Source organism: Neoarius graeffei, chromosome 18 (genome assembly GCF_027579695.1).
Source record: "Neoarius graeffei isolate fNeoGra1 chromosome 18, fNeoGra1.pri, whole genome shotgun sequence".
NCBI lineage: Eukaryota > Metazoa > Chordata > Actinopteri > Siluriformes > Ariidae > Neoarius > Neoarius graeffei.
Window position 1 is genome coordinate 29638054 of NC_083586.1, and position 20364 is coordinate 29658417.

The window sequence follows — 20364 nt, forward strand, 5'->3', positions numbered from 1 at the left end:
GGATCAGGAAACCAAACAAGGAATTAAGGCTTGGTAATGTGTCAGCAAAGCAACTCAATACTTCGCTAAGTAAGTGTGTTTTCACAGTTTTTATATAAGCACGCTGATTGTGCCTTAATCCTTTGCAGGTACGGGTCATTTATGGCGCAAGAGTCCACTTGGTGCGTGCTGTCCTGTACATGCCCAAGAGTCTATCTGATGCACGCGCCAAGGCACGCAGATGTGACGCTGTTGCATGAAATTAGTACAAAAATTTAATGTAGATATAAATATCTTATGCCAAATTATTATGGCATGTTACAAAAAATAAAGAAATAAATCTGAGTCTCGTCTCCAATTTACAACTCTGAGTCAGAGTCATCAGTCGAGTCCAAATCAAGTCACGAGTCCTTAAAACTAGGGCACGAGTCAGACTCGAGTCCAAGTCCTGGACTCGAGTACTACAAGCCTGGATGGCACAAAGTTGAAAGTCTTTCTTCAGTGATACAAATATTTTAGCTGCAATAATATCCTGAATAAGTATCAATGTATTGAGGGTTTTTTTGTGTGTTCAAACATATGCTCATTATGTCAGTTTGTGTAAACTTCAAAGTTGTGCAAAAGAAAAAACCATTTTAAATGGCAAAATTTCTTCTGAGTCACGCGTCAAAGTGGGAAAAATCTCACTGCAGAGGTTTTGCCACATCCGTTTCCGAAAGACAGGGAGCTAAATATGTTGGCGCTGGAAAACTGGAATTAGTATTGAACATGTATTATTGCATCATGAAATATAACAGCCAATCATGTTCCAGTATTCAAATACAGGCCATAAAACTGATGTGATTAGATTGATTTTGATTTATTCACCAAAATAAATTATAGGATTACACTCTATGAATATCAGTAATGCAGGAAACAAAACACAGAAGTCGAAGTGACATACAATAAGGTTAAATGGTGGGAATAAAACCTTGTTTTGGGGCTTGTTCTATCCCGAGAGACAAGAAAACGTAAACGCATCAGACATGGCATTGGAAATGGAATTTATTTGCAAATTATGGTGGAAAATAAGTATTTGGTCAATAACAAAAGTTCATCTCAATACTTTGTTATATACCCTTTGTTGGCAATGACAGAGGTCAAACGTTTTCTGTAAGTCTTCACAAGGTTTTCACACACTGTTGCTGGTATTTTGGCCCATTCCTCCATGCAGATCTCCTCTAGAGCAGTGATGTTTTGGGGCTGTCGCTGGGCAACACAGACTTTCAACTCCCTCCAAAGATTTTCTATGGGTTTGAGATCTGGAGACTGGCTACGCCACTCCAGGACCTTGAAATGCTTCTTACGAAGCCACTCCTTCGTTGCCCGGGCGGTGTGTTTGGAATCATTGTCATGCTGAAAGACCCAGCCACGTTTCATCTTCAATGCCCTTGCTGATGGAAGGAGGTTTTCACTCAAAATCTCACGATACATGGCCCTATTCATTCTTTCCTTTACACGGATCAGTCGTCCTGGTCCCTTTGCAGAAAAACAGCCCCAAAGCATGATGTTTCCACCCCCATGCTTCACAGTAGGTATGGTGTTCTTTGGATGCGACTCAGCATTCTTTCTCCTCCAAACACGACAAGTTGAGGTTTTTTTTACCAAAAAGTTCTATTTTGGTTTCATCTGACCATATGACATTCTCCCAATCCTCTTCTGGATCATCCAAATGCTCTCTAGCAAACTTCAGACGGGCCTGGACATGTACTGGCTTAAGCAGGGGGACACGTCTAGCACTGCAGGATTTGAGTCCCTGGCGGCGTAGTGTGTTACTGATGGTAGCCTTTGTTACTTTGGTCCCAGCTCTCTGCAGGTCATTCACTAGGTCCCCCCGTGTGGTTCTGGGATTTTTGCTCACCGTTCTTGTGATCATTTTGACCCCACGGGGTGAGATCTTGCGTGAAGCCCCAGATCGAGGGAGATTATCAGTGGTCTTGTATGTCTTCCATTTTCTAATAATTGCTCCCACAGTTGATTTCTTCACACCAAGCTGCTTACCTATTGCAGATTCAGTCTTCCCAGCCTGGTGCAGGTCTACAATTTTGTTTCTGGTGTCCTTTGACAGCTCTTTGGTCTTGGCCATAGTGGAGTTTGGAGTGTGACTGTTTGAGGTTGTGGACAGGTGTCTTTTATACTGATAACGAGTTCAAACAGGTGCCATTAATACAGGTAACGAGTGGAGGACAGAGGAGCCTCTTAAAGAAGTAGTTACAGGTCTGTGAGAGCCAGAAATCTTGCTTGTTTGTAGGTGACCAAATACTTATTTTACCGAGGAATTTACCAATTAATTCATTAAAAATCCTACAATGTGATTTCCTGGATTCCTTAAGTGTACCTATGATGAAAATTACAGGCCTCTCTCATCTTTTTAAGTGGGAGAACTTGCACAGTTGGTGGCTGACTAAATACTTTTTTGCCCCACTGTAATGTTGTTGCTGTTGTTAGGTTTCATTGAGGTTTCAGAAGGAGAAGAGGTGTCTGAATTGGATAATTCAGGAACCAAATCAGAAGATGAGTTACCAGAAATGAGTGATAAAGATGATGTGGTGGGGAGCGATAAAGAGGAGAGCCAAGAGAAAGAGTCAAGCGAAAGAAGTCCGTCATTAAATAACAGTACAACGGAGGAGCAAGAAGCTGAAAGCTCTCGAGAAGCAACCGCTGTTCCTGCAACCAGTGAATGGGACAATATTGACACGGTACATTTCGAATCATTTTTATTCCATCACATTACAGTCTTGATTCATTGAGACAAATCACTGCACAACAAGTCAGATGGTAATGTCCTGAATGACTCTTCAGTTTCTTCTGTTGTTTTTCCACATGCCGTGTGTGTGTGTCCTGCAGGAGGAGCTGCTACAGTTGGAGAAAAATCTGCAGGCAGAGCAGAGCAGCCTGCGCGAGCAGCAACAGCAACAGCAGCGCAGCGCTGCTACGGTTACAGGACAGATGTGCCAGGAGAGTCAGGTGAGGGCCGTAAATCATGGATCAAACGAAGCCATGTCAAGTTTATACAGTGTTACACAACAGAATTGTACTTTTACACAATTTTGCATGACAAAACCTTCATACAACTGTGTACACTCTTCTAACACTATAAGGGTTTAAGAGCAACATTAACAGTTAACAGTTCTGTATAAAATCCTAAAACACGGGGTTGGGTTCCAGTCCTCATATCTAATAATGTACCTTCATCGGAGGATATGAGTTATGGGGTAATGTTAAGAATATTACCTCGAGAAAAAGTGACACATTTCTTGACAATATAAATTCAAATGTATTTCTCACAGACACAATCATACATAGCACGACATGCAGTGAAAATGCTTAGTGTAGTGCTCCATAAGTAGTGAAGATAGTTGGGGGTGGAGTAGTAAAAAGAAAGGAAGTAAAATAGAATGTAATAAATAGAATTTAAAAAAAATGTGAAGATAGGGTGCTCTGCAGAATATACAGAATATATATTTAACAGTTATTCCACTAAATCGAGTCGTACATGAGCTGATAGCTATAAACCGTGTTCGACGAGATTGAGTGGAATAACTGTTTTATTCTGTCCACATTCACTGGATTTTGAGAAACAGGGCATTATTTTATTTTTTGCAAATTCAGTAAATAAAAGCTTTATACAAATAATAATAATAATAATAGGGCGGCATGGTGGTGTAGTGGTTAGCGCTGTCGCCTCACAGCAAGAAGGTCCTGGGTTCGAGCCCCGGGGCCGGCGAGGGCCCCTCTGTGTGGAGTTTGCATGTTCTCCCCGTGTCCACGTGGGTTTCCTCCGGGTGCTCCGGTTTCCCCCACAGTCCAAAGACATGCAGGTTAGGTTAACTGGTGACTCTAAATTGAGCGTAGGTGTGAATGTGAGTGTGAATGGTTGTCTGTGTCTATGTGTCAGTCCTGTGATGACCTGGTGACTTGTCCAGGGTGTACCCCGCCTTTCGCCCGTAGTCAGCTGGGATAGGCTCCAGCTTGCCTGCGACCCTGTAGAACAGGATAAAGCGGCTACAGATAATGAGATGAGATAATAATAATAATATCACACTTAATAGAGCGCTTATTCATTTCTGTGCTAAGCGCTTTACAATATGAAGAAAAAAACCTAATTACATTGTCTCAAAAAAGCTAAAAATATAGAAATATAAAATTAACAAGATTGCGATGTAAAAACTAGATTAAAAAATTATAAATGATATATGCTTGTTTAAAAAGATAAGTCTTAAGTTTACATTTAAAATTATCTACAGAGCCAGTGTTTCGAATTTCTTGTGGCAAATCATTCCAAAGTCTCGGGGCAATCATAGAAAATGCCCTGTAGCCATATGTTTTTAGATTATTGTCCTTTGTTTGAAGTCGCCATTTGTCAGATGAAGACCGGAGGCCACGCCTCTTGGGTTCATAGCGACTCAACAGTTCTTGTAAGTATACGGCGACTAAGTTATTAATAACTTTGAAAGGCATTTGATTAATTTTGAAAATAATTCTTTCCTGAACTGGTAACCAATGGAGTTCCTTCAGAGTTTCACTAATATGATCTGATTTACGCAAGCATGCGACAACCCAGGCAGCTGCATTTTGTACATTTTGCAATTTACATATTTGATATTTCGGGAGACTAAATAAAAGCGAATTACAAAAATCTAGCTTTGAGCTAACTAAAGCATGAATTAAAATTTCAGCTATGCTAGCACTGATATACTTTCTTATTTTAACAATGTTTCTGAGATGATAAAAAGCTCCCTTTACAACATTGCTTACATGATGAGACATTGTTAATGTACTCTTGAAGGTGACACCAATGTTGCGCGCCTTGCTTGTTGGATAGATAATGTCCGTTCCAACGGTAATGCAAGGAAACAATGGCGAAGACCTAAATTTGGAGCGAAACACAAGAAGTTCCGTCTTGTCTGTATTCAGTTTATTTGCGGCCATCCAACTTGTAATATCTATCAAGCAGTTCTCTATACGACTTGTAACTGTGGACAGATCGACGTCATCATCACATCTGAATGTAGCGTAGAGTCGTACATCATCGGCATATAGGTGAAACGACGTTATGTTTCCTTTTCAGATCACCCAGCGGAGACATAAATAACCGATATAATATCGGCCCAATCACACTCCCTTGTGGAACTCCTTGACACAGAGGGCGAGCTGTAGAATGAATCCCATTTATCTGAACAGATTGGGTGCGGTCAGTAAGGTACGAACGGAGCCACGTTAGTGCTTTCCCATTTATTCCAAATCTAAGCTGAAGTCTGCATAGCAAGATGGAATGGTCGACAGTGTCAAATGCAGCTGATAAATCAAGCAAAAGTAGAACGACGCACTGTCTATTATCAATAGCTTCCAAGATGTCGTTTTGGACACGTAGAAGAGCGGTCGCACAGCTATGTTGCGCCTTACAAAACGTCTGACAAAATAATTTCCGCTCAGAATGTAAACAAGCTGGCGAAATGACTAACAATTTGTGAAAAATGCGATAATAATTCTTGAAAAATAAAAAGGATACGTTTTTACCATCAAATACTTTCATTTCGGGGGGGGGGGGGGGGGGGTTGTTTTCAAGTTTTTATTTTGTCCTCGGTCGGTTCAGCAACTCGCTCCGCCATTTTGTTTTTCTCTACTCACGGTATATGAGCTGATATCTTGGTAGTAGAGTAGCCAATCAGAGCGCGCAATTCTTCATATCCAGTGAATGTGGATAGAATACTATATAACTCTGTAATATACACAATATACAATGCAGAATATACATTATACAGAATATGTATAAATATATATTGCATAAAGTTGCACAAAGAGCTACAATAGCAATAGAAATATATCAGCTTAAAGGGATTTATCAGTGTATGGCAACCCATTTTAAATGTAATACAGCTGCCAGGGTGCAGATTTTTCTTGTCTTTTTTTTTTGTCTTTCACTTAATAATGGTAGACAAGTGTGCTTTTTTTTTTTTTTAAAGAACTTGCTTATGTGTTTTGTGTATATGTAATCAGTTTTGTTACATACATATACACTCACTGGCCACTTTAATAGGAATCTGTTCTTGACTCTAAGATCCCTGTTCTTGGCTGGCAGGAGTGGAACCCAATGTGGTCTCCTGCTGTTGCATGCTGAGATGCTTTTCTGCTCACCACGGTTGTAAAGAGTTGCTATGAGTTACTATATCCTTCCTGGCAGCTCAAACCAATCTGCCATTTTCCTCTGAGCTCTCTTATCAACAAGGCGTTTGTTTCCACCTGCAGAACTGTCACTCGTTCACTCACGTCAATGTTTTTCGTTTTTCGCACCATTCTGTGTAAACTCTACAGACTGTTGTGTGTGAAAACCCCAGGAGATCATCAGTTTCTGAAATACTCAAACCAGTCCATCTGGCTCAAACCAACACCCACAGTGACACAGTGAAAGTCACACTTTGAGATCACAATTTTTCCCGTTCTGATGTTTGAAGTGAACATTAACTGATGCCTTTGATTTGTATCTGCATGATTTGATACACTGTGCTGCTGTCAAGGGATCGGCTGATTAGAGAACTGCATAAAACAGACAGCAGGTGGATGGTTGTTCCTAATAAAGTGGCCAGCGAGTGTGTGATTGTTCTTTGAAATACATGAATTGAAAAGGTGCTACATGTACAAAGAAATTACGTAAAATCAAATGAAATTGCAAGTGGAAACCCGTTAGACATCTAAGAACTGTTAACCATTCAAAGACTCCTTGAGGAGCCCAAGGTGTCCACTGGTCCTTAGTCATGTTTTGTCTGAAATTGTATTTTACGAATGAAAATCCCCAGTAAGTAAGATAATGCCTTAAATTTAACATCATGGGGCATTCCATTTGATTTTTGTCTCTTTTTATTTGCTTTAATCTTTTTTTTTTTAATTGAATAGATAATATTCTACAACCTCAAATCAGAAAAAAATTGGGACAGTATGTTGAAATTGAATTTAAAACTAAAAACAGTGGGCGGCACGGTGGTGTAATGGTTAGCGCTGTCGTCTCACAGCAAGAAGGTCCGGGTTCGAGCCCAGTGGCCGACGAGGGCCTTTCTGTGCGGAGTTTGCATGTTCTCCCCGTGTCCGCGTGGGTTTCCTCTGGGTGCTCCGGTTTCCCCCACAGTCCAAAGACATGCAGGTTAGGTTAACTGGTGACTCTAAATTGACGGTAGGTGTGAATGTGAGTGTGAATGGTTGTCTGTGTCTGTGTCAGCCCTGTGATGACCTGGCGACTTGTCCAGGGTGTACCCCGCCTCTCGCCCGTAGTCAGCTGGGATAGGCTCCAGCTTGCCTGCAACCCTGTAGAACAGGATAAAGTGGCTAGAGATAATGAGATGAGATGAGACTAAAAACAGTGATTTGTAAATAATCTGTGACCTGTATTGCACTCAAAACAATACAACAGCACATTATTTGATGTTTTACCCCATGAATTTTATTGGGATTTTTTTTTTCCCAAAATAAACACATTTCAATTTTGGTTCTGGCAACACATTTTCTAAAAACAAAGTTGAGACTTATCGCTGTGTAATGTTGCCATTCCTTCTCACAGCATTTAAAAGATGTTGAGGGACTGAAGACACCAAGTGATGAAGTGTTTCAGGTGTTATTTTGTCCCATTCTTCCTGTAAACAGGTCTTAAGGTGTGCAACAGTACGGGATCGACGTTGTCATTTTTTATTTCAAAATTCTCCACACATTCTCTATTGGGGACAGAGGTGACAGGCACCCTCTTCTTCCACAGCCATGCCTTTGTAATGTGTACAGAATGTGGTTTGCATTGTCTTGCTGAAATATCAACATTTCACTCATCAGGTCAAACCGACTGCGTTGGCTTGGTCATGTCTGCCGGATGGATAGTAACAGGATCCCTAAACAGCTTTTGTTTGGAGAACTAGCCGAAGGTAAAAGATCTAGAGGAAGACCGAAGAAGCGATGGAAAGATTGCGCAAAGGACGATCTGAGACATTGCGGCTTCCCAGACAATTGGCATGATCTGACAGCTGATCATGACACATGGCGGTGCAAAATAAAATGTGGAAGGGCTTTGGTTGATGGCAGTCTTCTGGAAAGAGCGGTGGCTAGACGCGCTCGTTGAAAGAGATAGTCTGATGAATCTGGGGTCTCCAATTGTCGCTTGTGACATGGATCAGATTGGAATGTTGAAATATCCCTGGAAAAGTAGTTGTTGTCTTGAAGGCAGAATATGTTACTCCAAAATCTCAGTGGACTTTTCTACATTAATGCTGCCATCACAGAAGTGTAAGTTACCTTTGCCAAGGGCACTGACACAACCCCATACCATGACAGACCCTGGCTTTTGGACTTGTTCTTGGTAACAGTCTGGATGGTCCTTGGGGTCTTTGGCCCAAAGCACACTGCATCAAGTTCTTCCAAAAAAGATCTGGAATACTAATTTATCTGACCACAATACACATTTCCACTGTGTGATGGTCCATCCCAGATGCCTCCGAGCCCAGAGAAGTCAATGGCACATCTGGACACCATTAACATAAGGCTTCCTTTTTGCACAGTAAAGTTTTAACTGGCATTTGTGGATGTAATTCTGTATTGTAGTGTTTGACAAAAGTTTGCCAAAGTAATCCCAAGCCCATGTGGTTATATCAGCTATAGATGAATGATGGTCCTTGATGCAGTGCTGTCTGAGGGATCAGAGATTACGGGTGTTCAGCTTAGGCTTGCGCCCTTGCCCTTTACGCACCGAAATTCCTCCAGATTCCTTGAATCTCATCTCATCTCATTATCTCTAGCCGCTTTATCCTGTTCTACAGGGTCGCAGGCAAGCTGGAGCCTATCCCAGCTGACTACGGGCGAAAGGCGGGGTACACCCTGGACAAGTCGCCAGGTCATCACAGGGCTGACACATAGACACAGACAACCATTCACACTCACATTCACACCTACGCTCAATTTAGAGTCACCAGTTAACCCAGCCTGCATGTCTTTGGACCATGGAGGAAACCGGAGCACCCGGAGGAAACTCACGCAGACACGGGGAGAACATGCAAACTCCGCACAGAAAGGCCCTCGCCGGCCACAGGGCTCGAACCCGGACCTTCTTGCTGTGAGGCGACAGCGCTAACCACTACACCACCGTGCCGCCCGCTTCCTTGAATCATTTAATGATATTTTACAGCATAGAGGTTGAAATATCTAAATCCCTTCGTTTCATTGAGGAACAGTGTTTAAAAACAAACATTTCAATAATTATGTCGCTCATTTGTTAACAAACTGGAGATCCTCGGCCCATCTTTGCTCCTCAAAGACTAGGCCTTTCCTGGATACTGATTTTGTACCAAATCATGATTACAATCCCCTGTTGACATCACCGGTTTCAAATCACATCATTATTTAATTGCTTTATCTTATTACTCACCCTAAATTGCCCTGTCCCAACTTTTTTTGGAATGTGTTTGCAGGTCTCAAACACAGGAATGGATGCATGTTAACAAATGAAATGAAGTTGACCAGACAAAACATGAAATATCTTGGGTTCATACTGTCTGCAATGAAACACAAGTCAAAGTAAATTTAGAAATCACTGCTTTTTTTTTTTCTTTCTCTCTCACTTTTTTTTTTTTTTTTAATTGCATTTTCCATACCATCCCAACAACTTCTGATTTGTGGTTGTAGATAATATATTCACTCTGTTGAGGCAGTAAAACAAAGCCCAGTGTTGGCTACATGCTGGTCTCCTAGTATACAGATACATGCATACCGATTTGGCAGAAATCGTGAACTATTTTGGTGACCCTTCGTCAGTTTAGTCAGTTCATTGCTGGTGGCATTAAAGCCTGATCTCGGTATGAGTGTGTTATTTGGAAAGGCATCTAACGGCAACACCAGTTGGTAATGCTGTCCATATGTGCAAGCTGGAAGGACATTTACCAGCTTCTCTCACAACAAACACAAGTGACCTCAGCATCTATCTTTAGCTCGATATCCCTGAAAACAAGCTGCTGATGGAAACCCCAAACCTTTTCTTCTGCTCTCATCAGATATAATATGCTTCTGACATTACTCTTACCTTTATCCTTTAATTTGATCCTTTCTTTGAAATTGCACTCATTTTGAGAGCCTAAAAAGGTCACACTGAAAATAGGCTCTTGCTGATGGGAACAGCAGGAACTGCTTTTGAAGCTAAAGTATGAAATTCTTCTTCTTTCTTCTCTGCCATTCAGTACTTATCATCTGGGGCAAAATAAGACAGGTTTTCAAAACAGTAGAAAATACGAATGAAATAGTCCTGAAACATGACACATTCCAGTTGTAGGTGTAATTAATGATTTTGTGTATTCAAGATTGGATAAGTGATCAATCTTTAATAATTAATTACATGAAATCAGTCTCATTAAAATTTGAAGGTTAATAATTAAATTGAATCAATCCTATTGAATCGTTTAATTTAACTCATTTGAATTGAATCATACCATAGAGTCAGTCTCATTTGAATCGTTTGAAGTGAATCATTCAGTGAATCGAGTCAGTGAATCGAATCAGTGAATCATTTAGTGCAGGGGTTTTCAAAGTGTGGGAGAGTCAGCCCCCCCTCGGAGAGCAAATAAACAACAGCGCCCCCCCCCCTTACAATTTTTGTTGTTGCTATACTTAATGTTCCATTCGTATTTTTAAAAAAATGGTTGTTGTACACATTATTTTTTTCTTTTTCACATTTTAAACATCTGTGCTTTTTAAAACATCTTGTTTTACACATTTTAAACATCCCATAGCATCGTTAGCTAGCACCTCTTGGCAGACAACACACTGTGGCAGTGGAGCATCTTCAGATCCAGTCCATGAAAATCCAAACTTTAAATAATCGTGGTCATACTTCCTTCTTTTTCCAGTCCCCCAGGATTCCGCGGGCCTTTTTTGTGATTGTTGTGGGCTAAAATGTCTGATGTTGCGGGGAGTTTTCCAAAAAAATTGCGATGAAAGTTGCGGTGTTTTTTAGGTTTTTGTTGCGATTACATTGCGGGAGGAAGTGAAAGTTGCGAGAAATTGTTGCGATTTTCTCTTTTTGTGATTAAAATTGAGTGATATGTTAAATATTAAGTTATTACTGAACAACTATTGATTAAAAAAACAAAGAGAAATGGTCCTATAAACAACTTTACCAATATAAAAGATTACCAGGACTACAAAAATGCAGAAAAATAGGCTTTACTTATCCAAATGCACCTGTTGGTTCAAAAGTTAAAGTGCATAGAACCTCACAGCACAACATGAAGTTACCTTCAAATATAATATAAATGCCTCAGCTTTCATGTAAGAAAAAAAAAACCTATTAATACTAGTACTGTGTGCAGGCAGTCTCTCCTGAAGACTAAATTAAACAATAATTATAAACTAATAAAATAAATGGCTCAGGCTTCATAGATGAAAAAAACAATTTGAACAGAATCTCACAGTATGATGCTGAAGCTGCCTAAACAATGGAAAAATAAAATACTATTTTGGCAAAAATGTTGGCATCCATTAACTTCTTGTATTAAGTAAAAAAAAATAAAGTGCACACAGTCCTTCACTGTAAACATAACACACTTTCAGTGTTGTCAGATATTGCTGACATTTTCCAGTCCAAAATATGTTCAAAACCTGCCAAAATGCACTTGAAATCGTCCAATCTGGCAACACGACGCGCATGCTGCTTCTCTTGAACACACGGAAGTAAGGTGGAAGGTAGTTTGTCGACGTCACCTCAAGACGACGCCAACGATTGGTCAAATTTGCGGGAAAGTTGCGGTGATTGGATATAATTGCAACACCGCCCTGAATTCGCGGGGATTGGTTGAATTTGCGCTGAAGTTGCAAATCGCAACATCCTGGAGGCTCTGTTTTTTTGCTTGGCCCAGACTTTGTCTCCTCACTCACTGTAGCTTTAGGTACTAAAAACCGATCCATTTTGTCTCACGTTGCGCCCCCCCTGAAGAACTCTGGCGCCCCCCGGGAGGGCGCGCCCCACACTTTGAAAAGCCCTGATTTAGTGAATCATACCATTAATCCTGGTACTTAACAATAAATTACCAGACAGCTAAAATGGTATATCATTATTGATCACTTACCATATTACAAATTTTCTACACCTTTCCTTGAATTCTTTGCGATTGGGCCACTTCAAAGTATCGAAACAGCAGATAGACACCACACACAATTTCAATAATAGTGGAGTTTATTATAACAAAGATAATAAAATTTTTTATAAAAAGAAAAGGAAAAATTGAACAATTTAATAGCAGCAGAATTGAAATCTTCTGTAAACAGTGTGTGTGTGTGGTGTGTGTGTATAAGCAGTTTTAGCTTGTGAGCTATGTGAGACACAGGAATTTTGTTATCTGCAATCTTGGTATGTGTGCGCGTGTGTGTGTGTGTGGGAAGAGAGAGAGAGAGAGACACCTTGGGTCTCTCTTGAAGTTGGAATGTGTCCGTGCCAGGATGTGTTATCTGCAATCTTGGAGGAGGGGAATCCTCATGATTTAGTGAGCATGTGTTTTCTAAGTAACAAAGAAATTCCACACTCATAACATTATCAAACCCCCTGAAATCTTAATAAGGTCAAAATGTGTGTTAAGGAGATTGAGGATATTAGTAAAAGAATAAGAGAGAGAGAGAGACATGCACAAACTTATGGATTAACCAATTTTAAATCAACAAACAAATGATAGAGAACCAAAATTCAGTGTATACACTTAATTTAACTTCATATAACTTCACATTAAGTGAATAACTAATTCCTAAGACTTTAAACTTCTGCCCAATGCCTTTCTTACTGCAAAGGAAGTTCGTCTTCTGTCTGAAGTTGGAAGCTCGAGGAAGTTGCGCGCGCTTCCTGAGGTCGGAACTCTTCGGTGAGGGAGAGAGAGAGATTGCTTTGAAGATCTTCGTGGATGATGACGAAAGTCTTTTCAGCAGTGCCGCGCGCGCGGATTTAAGAAAAGAAAAGGGGGGCCAGCCACTTTTCTAAGCAAAAATAAAATTGCTTTCACTTGCCGTTGCGTACGCTTTTAAAAGAAAATAATTGCAAAAACCGGTTTAATAACTTGCTTGAGTTGATGATCGCGTGTTTCCAATATCTACTTTGATCAGGAGCAGATTAAAGAAGGAAACGCGCTGTTTAGATGTCTGATGGTGAGTGTCTCTTCTTAGGTCCGTTCCGCTCGGGATCAGACTTGGAGACAAAGGAAAACGCGGTCTTCCAAGTCTCTTATGTGAAACCTGAGGAATGATGTACGTGATCTTGCCCAGGCGTGACGTAGTCAACGCAGAAGTTGGCTGGGAGTTGTAGTTCTTAGACACAAGATGGCGGCATGATACCTACACAGTGTTGGAGTCGAGTCACTAAACCTCGAGTCCAAGTCCAGTCTCGAGTCCCCAGTGTTCAAGTCTAAGTCATTAAAGAAAATTGAGTCCGAGAACAAGACTCCATCCACACCATTTGACAGTGGCTGTTGCTGCCTTTATGTGAAAGCGTCTCTGCTACTGTGTTGGACTAACGTTCTTGCTCGACTGCCCCATTTTAGTTAACAGGATACAGATAAAAAGCTTGTTCATCGCTCAGCAAGCCCCGCCCACTATCAACAGGGCAAATAACATGAGAGAGGGTTAACACTAGCTAGTTCATCACTCAGCAAGCCCCGCCCACTATCAACAGGGCAATGAACATAGCGTGTCACTTCCTTCTCTGGGTGGAGTCTTACCAAATGACGACTGAAGGTCGTCCCCGTCGTCTTCTCGATAGTTCTTCTACGTATGGAACACACAGCAGTGCATTTTTTTTTCCTACTGCATGAGAAGTCTGTATAAGCAAAGCGGACAATCCTAGGGGCTTCTCTCCAGGCATTTTAGCGCCGTTAACGTTACTTTGTTCCTGAACATGATGTATGAACAGGTGAAGGTGCATTCTCTTTCAGAAAATTAGTATAAAAATTAATGTAGATATAAATATCTTATCCCAAATTATTATGGCATATTACAAAAATAAAGAAAAATTTAAGTCCTCGTCTCCAAATTACGAGTCCGAATGCAGTTAATGCACAAGTCCGAGTCAAAAGTGCTCAGGTCCAAGTCAAGTCAGGAGTCCTTAAAATGAGGGCACAAGTCCGAGTCCTGGACTCGAATACTACAAGCCTGACACGTTCATTTATGTTTTGGTGAATTTTCTGTAAATTGAACAACCTTCAAATGGAAAAATGAAGCACGTCATGTTCGACATGTAGAACATGACCTCCACAGTGAATTAACACCTACATAGATGCTAGTAGTTGAGCTTAAAGGAACAGCTTTACTGATGATTATTAGAAAGAACGGACACTTGAGACTCCTTTCATAAATGTTAAACATCTCATTGAAAGAATCAGCATGTCAATGTTTACAACTTTTTCTTTTTTAAAATATTACATTACATTACAGGCATTTAGCAGATGCTCTTATCCAGAGTGACGTACAACACACCCAAAGCAGCCTGGGGTTAGGTGCTTTGCTCAAGGGCACTTCAGCCATTCCTGCTGGTCTAGGGAATCAAACCGGCAACCTTTTGGTCCCAAAGCTGCTTCTCTAGCCATTAGACCATGGCTTCTCCTTTTATTAAGCAATAAAAGCACATTTCTTCATACTTTTCTAATTAGGTTTAGATTATTTGGAGTACCCACCATACAAGGTTTGGTTCTCTACAAGTAGGAATGAATCTTGTTTCATTAGTTCTCAGTTTTCCAATAAATGGATCAGACTAAACTTCCTATCCTGTGTTTGCTCGGATCAGGAGCTGCTGCGGTTGTTTGGTGTGCCCTTCATTGTTGCCCCAATGGAAGCTGAGGCTCAGTGTGCAGCTTTGGACCGGGCAGACCAGACGCATGGCACCATCACTGACGACAGTGACGTCTGGCTGTTCGGAGGACGACACGTCTACAAAAACTTCTTCAACAGCAACAAATACGTGGAACACTACCAGTATCTGGATATTCAAAATCAGCTTGGTGAGGCTCACTGTTACAGTTAACGACTTTTTCAACCCACTGTTCGACTCTTGTGGTGGCACGGTGGTGTAGTGGTTAACACCTGTCACCTCACAGCAAGAAGGTTCTGGGTTCAAGCCCAGCAGCCAGCGAAGGCCTTTCTGTGTGGAGTTTGCATGTTCTGCGTGCGTTTCCTCTGGGTGCTCCGGTTTCCTCCACAGTCCAAAGACATGCAGGTTAGGTTAATTGGTGCCTCTAAATTGACTGTAGGTGTGAATGGTTGTTTGTCTCTATGTGTCAGCCCTGTGATGATCTGGCAACTTGTCCAGCTGGGATAGGCTCCAGTTTGCCTGCGACCCTGCACAGGATAAGTGGTTACGGATAATGGATGGATGTTCAACTCTTGTATTTTGTTCACATTTATTTGGGAAAAAAATTGATTATTAGTTGTTGAAACAATCTTTACAGAGGTACAAAAACCATCCCATTTCTTGTGTGTTGTGGGAGTGTAAAAGTTCCAACTGTATTACTTACATTTATTCTTGATTCATCTCGCTGAACTTAAGACTTGTTTAAGATGGGAGCAAGCAATAAGAAGCAAAACCTGATGAATGAAGTGGTGTTTGTAATGTACTGTACTGTTAAGGACAGTGTTACTGTATCCTCATGTAGGACTGGACAGGACTAAGCTGATCAATCTTGCCTATCTCCTGGGTAGTGATTACACCGAGGGGATCCAAGGTGTCGGATACGTCACAGGCATGGAAATACTAAACGAGTTCCCTGGGCCTGGTTTAGAACCTCTCACTCAGTTCAGGTCAGAAAACGTACTTTTCAGTAAGATCTATCAGATTAACTCTGACAAGGCAATTACTGAGTACTGGATTGCACTATTAATACAGGAAAACACATGAATTTGGCATGTACCTGCTCGCAGTAATACTCTCTTGTCCTCTTCCTGCTCTAGTAAGTGGTGGAACGAAGCTCAAACCAATAAGAAGCTGGCTGCTGATCCTAAGGACACAAAGGTGAAGAAAAAGCTAAGAGCATTGAATCTTCATCCAGGTTTCCCCAACCCTGTTGTCGCTGAGGCCTACCTCCAGCCCACTGTTGACCAATCAGAGGGCTTGTTTTGCTGGGGCCGGCCACAGCTGGATCGCCTCAAAGAATATCCTTCAAACGCAGCTTTACTAATGATTATATTATGATTAGAGTCTGGGCCAAAGATCCACCAGTGTGGAATGCTGGTCACATATGATCACAAATGAGTTCTTAATAAGTCATGAAATAATCAAGACAAGTTAAGTAGCTTTTATTTGTCCCAGCTTGGGCAATTGTTTTGCAGTAATAGTACACACGTATGCACAACACTCACGCTTCCACAAGACAATGTAAAGAAACACACAAAAGGTTAAAAATAATAAATAAGATTCAATGGAGGAGTGGGTGCATAGTGTAAAAATTAAAATAATAAAATAGATGCAGTGGGGAAATGAAAAGCCCACTGATAAGATACCTCAAAATGAGTACACAACCTGGCATATGGCTATCTGTGTTTCCTAGTAGAGTTTAGCAGCTGAACAGCAGAAGGTATAAAAGAGTGCTTGGACCTGTTGGTCCGGGCTAATGGATATTTAAAACGGGAGCCAGAAGGCAAAAGCTGAAATTCACTGTGCAGAGGATGGGTGTAATTATCCAAAATAGATTCAGCTTTCCTGATTACCTGCTCTTCATACAATGCAGTCATACTTTTCTGTTGAACACCAGTTACATTACTGCATACCTTAATGATCTTAGAAATGGCATTTTTGTTTTTCACATTGAGAAATGCATACCAACAGATAGCAGAGAAAGTAAGTATGGATTCAATGAAAGATCTATAAAACATGGTCATTAAAGACTTGTCAGCATGAAACCTTGCCAGCTTCCTGAGACAGTATAAGCGCTGCTGCCCTTTCTTACACTAATGATAATATATTACAGTCTCCTCCAGAATGGCAGCTTATTGGCAACCTTTTATAAAAATGAATATTCTCCACTCACAGTAAGAAAAATTATTGCCTTTGTTCGAACAGAAATAATTCTCATTAGTATTTTCGCTCAAAAATGTATCTGGTAAAAAAAAAATTCAAACCCCTAAGCAATATTTTAATTATAGTAAATACAAACTGTCATTCTTGCAGAACATACTGTATACAGTGTCTTGCAAACGTATTCATCCCCCTTGGTGTTTGTTAGCCTGGGAAATCCCATGCTGCTTTGCACAATCGTTCCGATCTGAAAAGACAGCATGGAAACTATGGTCTAAAGGCTCGCCTGAGTTAGGGAGCCAATCAGAGAGTGGGGAGGGGTGGAAAGACGGTGACGCGTACTACTCGACAAACGGAAGCTTGTAGTTTATTTGGGACTGTTTACGGATCACATTTAACATGGTGGCGAGCGATACGAACCAAACTTTCGATCAGCTTCTCTCATATTTGTCTTGCACAAACGGCAGTAATCGTTCGGTGCCATTGTTTTCCTATTTTTGTTTTGCCTTCTCTTTTTCCTTCTCTTCTTCGCCTCTTCGCCTCTCTAACTACGTCACCGGGTACAACTGCCATGATTGGCCATGGGCTACGTATACGCCAAATGATAGACATTCGCAACGTCCAATAAACGACCGTTGACAATCGTAAACCACACCTCCCCTACGAGAAATTCAATAGGCGGATTCCAGACCATATTTCACTTGTGATATGGTCTGGTGTTAACCAGATTAGGCGTTTGTCCTGTTTTGTCGCATTACAAGCTAGAATTAAAATGGATTTTTGGAGGATTAGCACCATTTGATTTACACAACATGCCTACCACTTTAAAGGTGAAAATTGTTGTTTTATTGTGACACAAACAATAATTAAGATGAAAAAAACAGAAATCTGGAGTGTGAATAAGTATTCACCCCCAAGTCAATACTTTGTAGAGCCACTTTTTGCTGCAATTACAGCTGCAAGTCTCTTGGGGTATGTCTCTCTTAGCTTAGCATATCTAGCCACTGGGATTTTTGCCCATTCCTCAAGGCAACACTGCTCCAACTCCTTCAAGTTAGATGGGTTGCATTGGTGTATAGCAATCTTCAAGTTATGTCACAGATTCTCGATTGGATTGAGGTCTGGGCTTTGACTAGGCCATTCCAAGACATTTAAATGTTTCCCTTTAAACCACTCCAGTGTAGCTTTAGCAGTATGTTTAGGGTCATTGTCCTGCTAGAACGTGAACTTCCGTCCCAGTCTCAAACCTCTGGCCGACTCGAACAGGTTTTCCTCCAGAATTGCCCTGTATTTAGTGCCATCCATCTGTCCTTCAGTCCTGACCAGCTTTCCTGTCCCTGCAGATGAAAAATAGCCCCACAGCATGATGTTGCCGCCACCATGCTTCACTGTAGGAATGGTGTTCTCAGGGTGTTGGAATTGCGCCACACGTGGCGTTTCCCGTGATGGCCAAAAAGATCAATTTTAGTCTCATTTGGCCAGAGAATAATCTTCCATGTGTTTAGGGAGTCTGCCACATGCTGTATGTTTTGGCATAAAGTGGTCCTATGGACAGATACTCCCATCTCCGCTGTGGATCTTTGCAGCTCCTTCAGTGTTATCTTTGGTGTCTTTGTTGCATCTCTGATTAATGCCCTCCTTACCCGGTCTATGAGTTTTGGTGGGCGGCCTTCTCTTGTCAGGTTTGTAGTGGTGCCATATTCTTTCCATTTTGCTGTAATGGATTTAATGGAGCTCTGTGGGATATTCAAAGTTTGGGACATTTTTTTATAACCCAACCCTGATCTATACTTCTCCACAACTTTGTCTCTGACCTGTTTGGAGGCGCCTTGGTTTTCATGTTGATTGTTTAGTAGTGTTGCAGAGTCAGGGTCCTTCCAGAACAGGTTGATTTATACAGACATCATGTGACAGATCATGTGACACTTTGATTGCACACAATCAAAGTGTCAAGTGTCAAATCAAAGTGGATCTTAATCAACTAATTATGTGAGTTATGAAGTGAATTGGTTGGAGCAGCTCTTATTTAGGGGTTTCACTAGGAAAGGGGTGAATACTTATGCACACTCCAGATTTCTGTTTTTTCATCTTAATTATTGTTTGTGTCACAATAAAACAACAGTTTGCACCTTTAAAGTTGTAGGCATGTTGTGTAAATCAAATGGTGCTAATCCTCCAAAAATCCATTTTAATTCCAGCTTGTAATGCAACAAAACAGGACAAACACCAAGGGGGATGAATACTTTTGCAAGACACTGGATTATTTTTTCTTTTGCTCTTAGTCCTAGGAACGCTACTATTGCCTTTAACCTTGTCCTGTGTCTCTGTGCTACAAGTCTGAGGTTTAACACACATACAATCCCTGTGTCATCCTTTTACGATGGAGAAAAACCAAAGACTAACACATGAATCACTTGAATCACTGCCTTTCCATACTTTGAGGAAAGAGGGTGGGAAAGAATTGCACAGTTTAGTTGATTTTCGTGGTTGTCGTGTTTCAAAATCAACTGTTAAACGCCACTTAGATAACATGCAGTCTGAAATTAGTGCAAAAAAAGAAACACTTCCTGAGAGAAGCTCAGAAAAATCCAGCTTCATCAGATATCACGGGGACTACAATTGTTGTTGTGTGTTGTGGTCTGATAACGGAATAAAATGACACATTTGGCAACAACAAATATAATAATAAGCAAACTAGTAATGATAAGTAGGATCCGTCACCTTTTTGACCGACAGACACTCTTTACAATTTTTACTGAGGGTTTTATTTATTTATTTATTTAACTATTCTACTGTCTGGTCAGGTACCAGCAATTCAAATATTCATAAGTTACAGCTAGTCCAGAATGTCGCTACTGGAATTCTATCTGGGCAGCACAAATATGATCACATAACACCAACTCTTAAGGAACTGACGCTTTTGCCTGTGTCTGATTTATTAACCATAAGAGACACCATAGTTATGTATAAATGCATGAATAATTAGTAATTATCTTACTAGCTTGTTCAAGAAACACATCAACATACTACTAGGAATAGTAACAATCCGAATCTCCTTAAGTGTCGTACTGCCGAGGCACAGAGCCCATTTCTTACAGAGGGGTCTCTGTCTGGATCTCACTCCTTGAGGCAATTTCCACGTCTCTATCAGTATCCATTTTTAAACCTAACTTAAAGTTGCATTATTTCAAGAGATGGCTGCACACCTAGTTCTGATAATTTTGATGATAACATTTGTAAATAGTACTCTTATTAGGTTTTCATGATAACCCCTTTCTATACATTTCCATAGAATAGTGAATTACGGTAGGTATGAAGACCCCATTTTGGGAGCCTAATAAAGA

At 40.8% G+C, this 20364-nt stretch overlaps 1 protein-coding gene across 1 annotated transcript in view; it reads left to right on the top strand.

The window, feature by feature from the left end:
• Positions 1-20364, top strand: part of ercc5 (excision repair cross-complementation group 5) — a 55220-nt gene that overhangs the window by 27947 nt on the left and 6909 nt on the right. The window contains exons 9-13 of the mRNA XM_060898651.1: positions 2467-2717; positions 2866-2985; positions 14798-15011; positions 15663-15807; positions 15958-16157. Of these exons, the coding sequence (XP_060754634.1) occupies positions 2467-2717; positions 2866-2985; positions 14798-15011; positions 15663-15807; positions 15958-16157 (930 nt within the window). The remainder of the gene's footprint in view (positions 1-2466; positions 2718-2865; positions 2986-14797; positions 15012-15662; positions 15808-15957; positions 16158-20364) is intronic.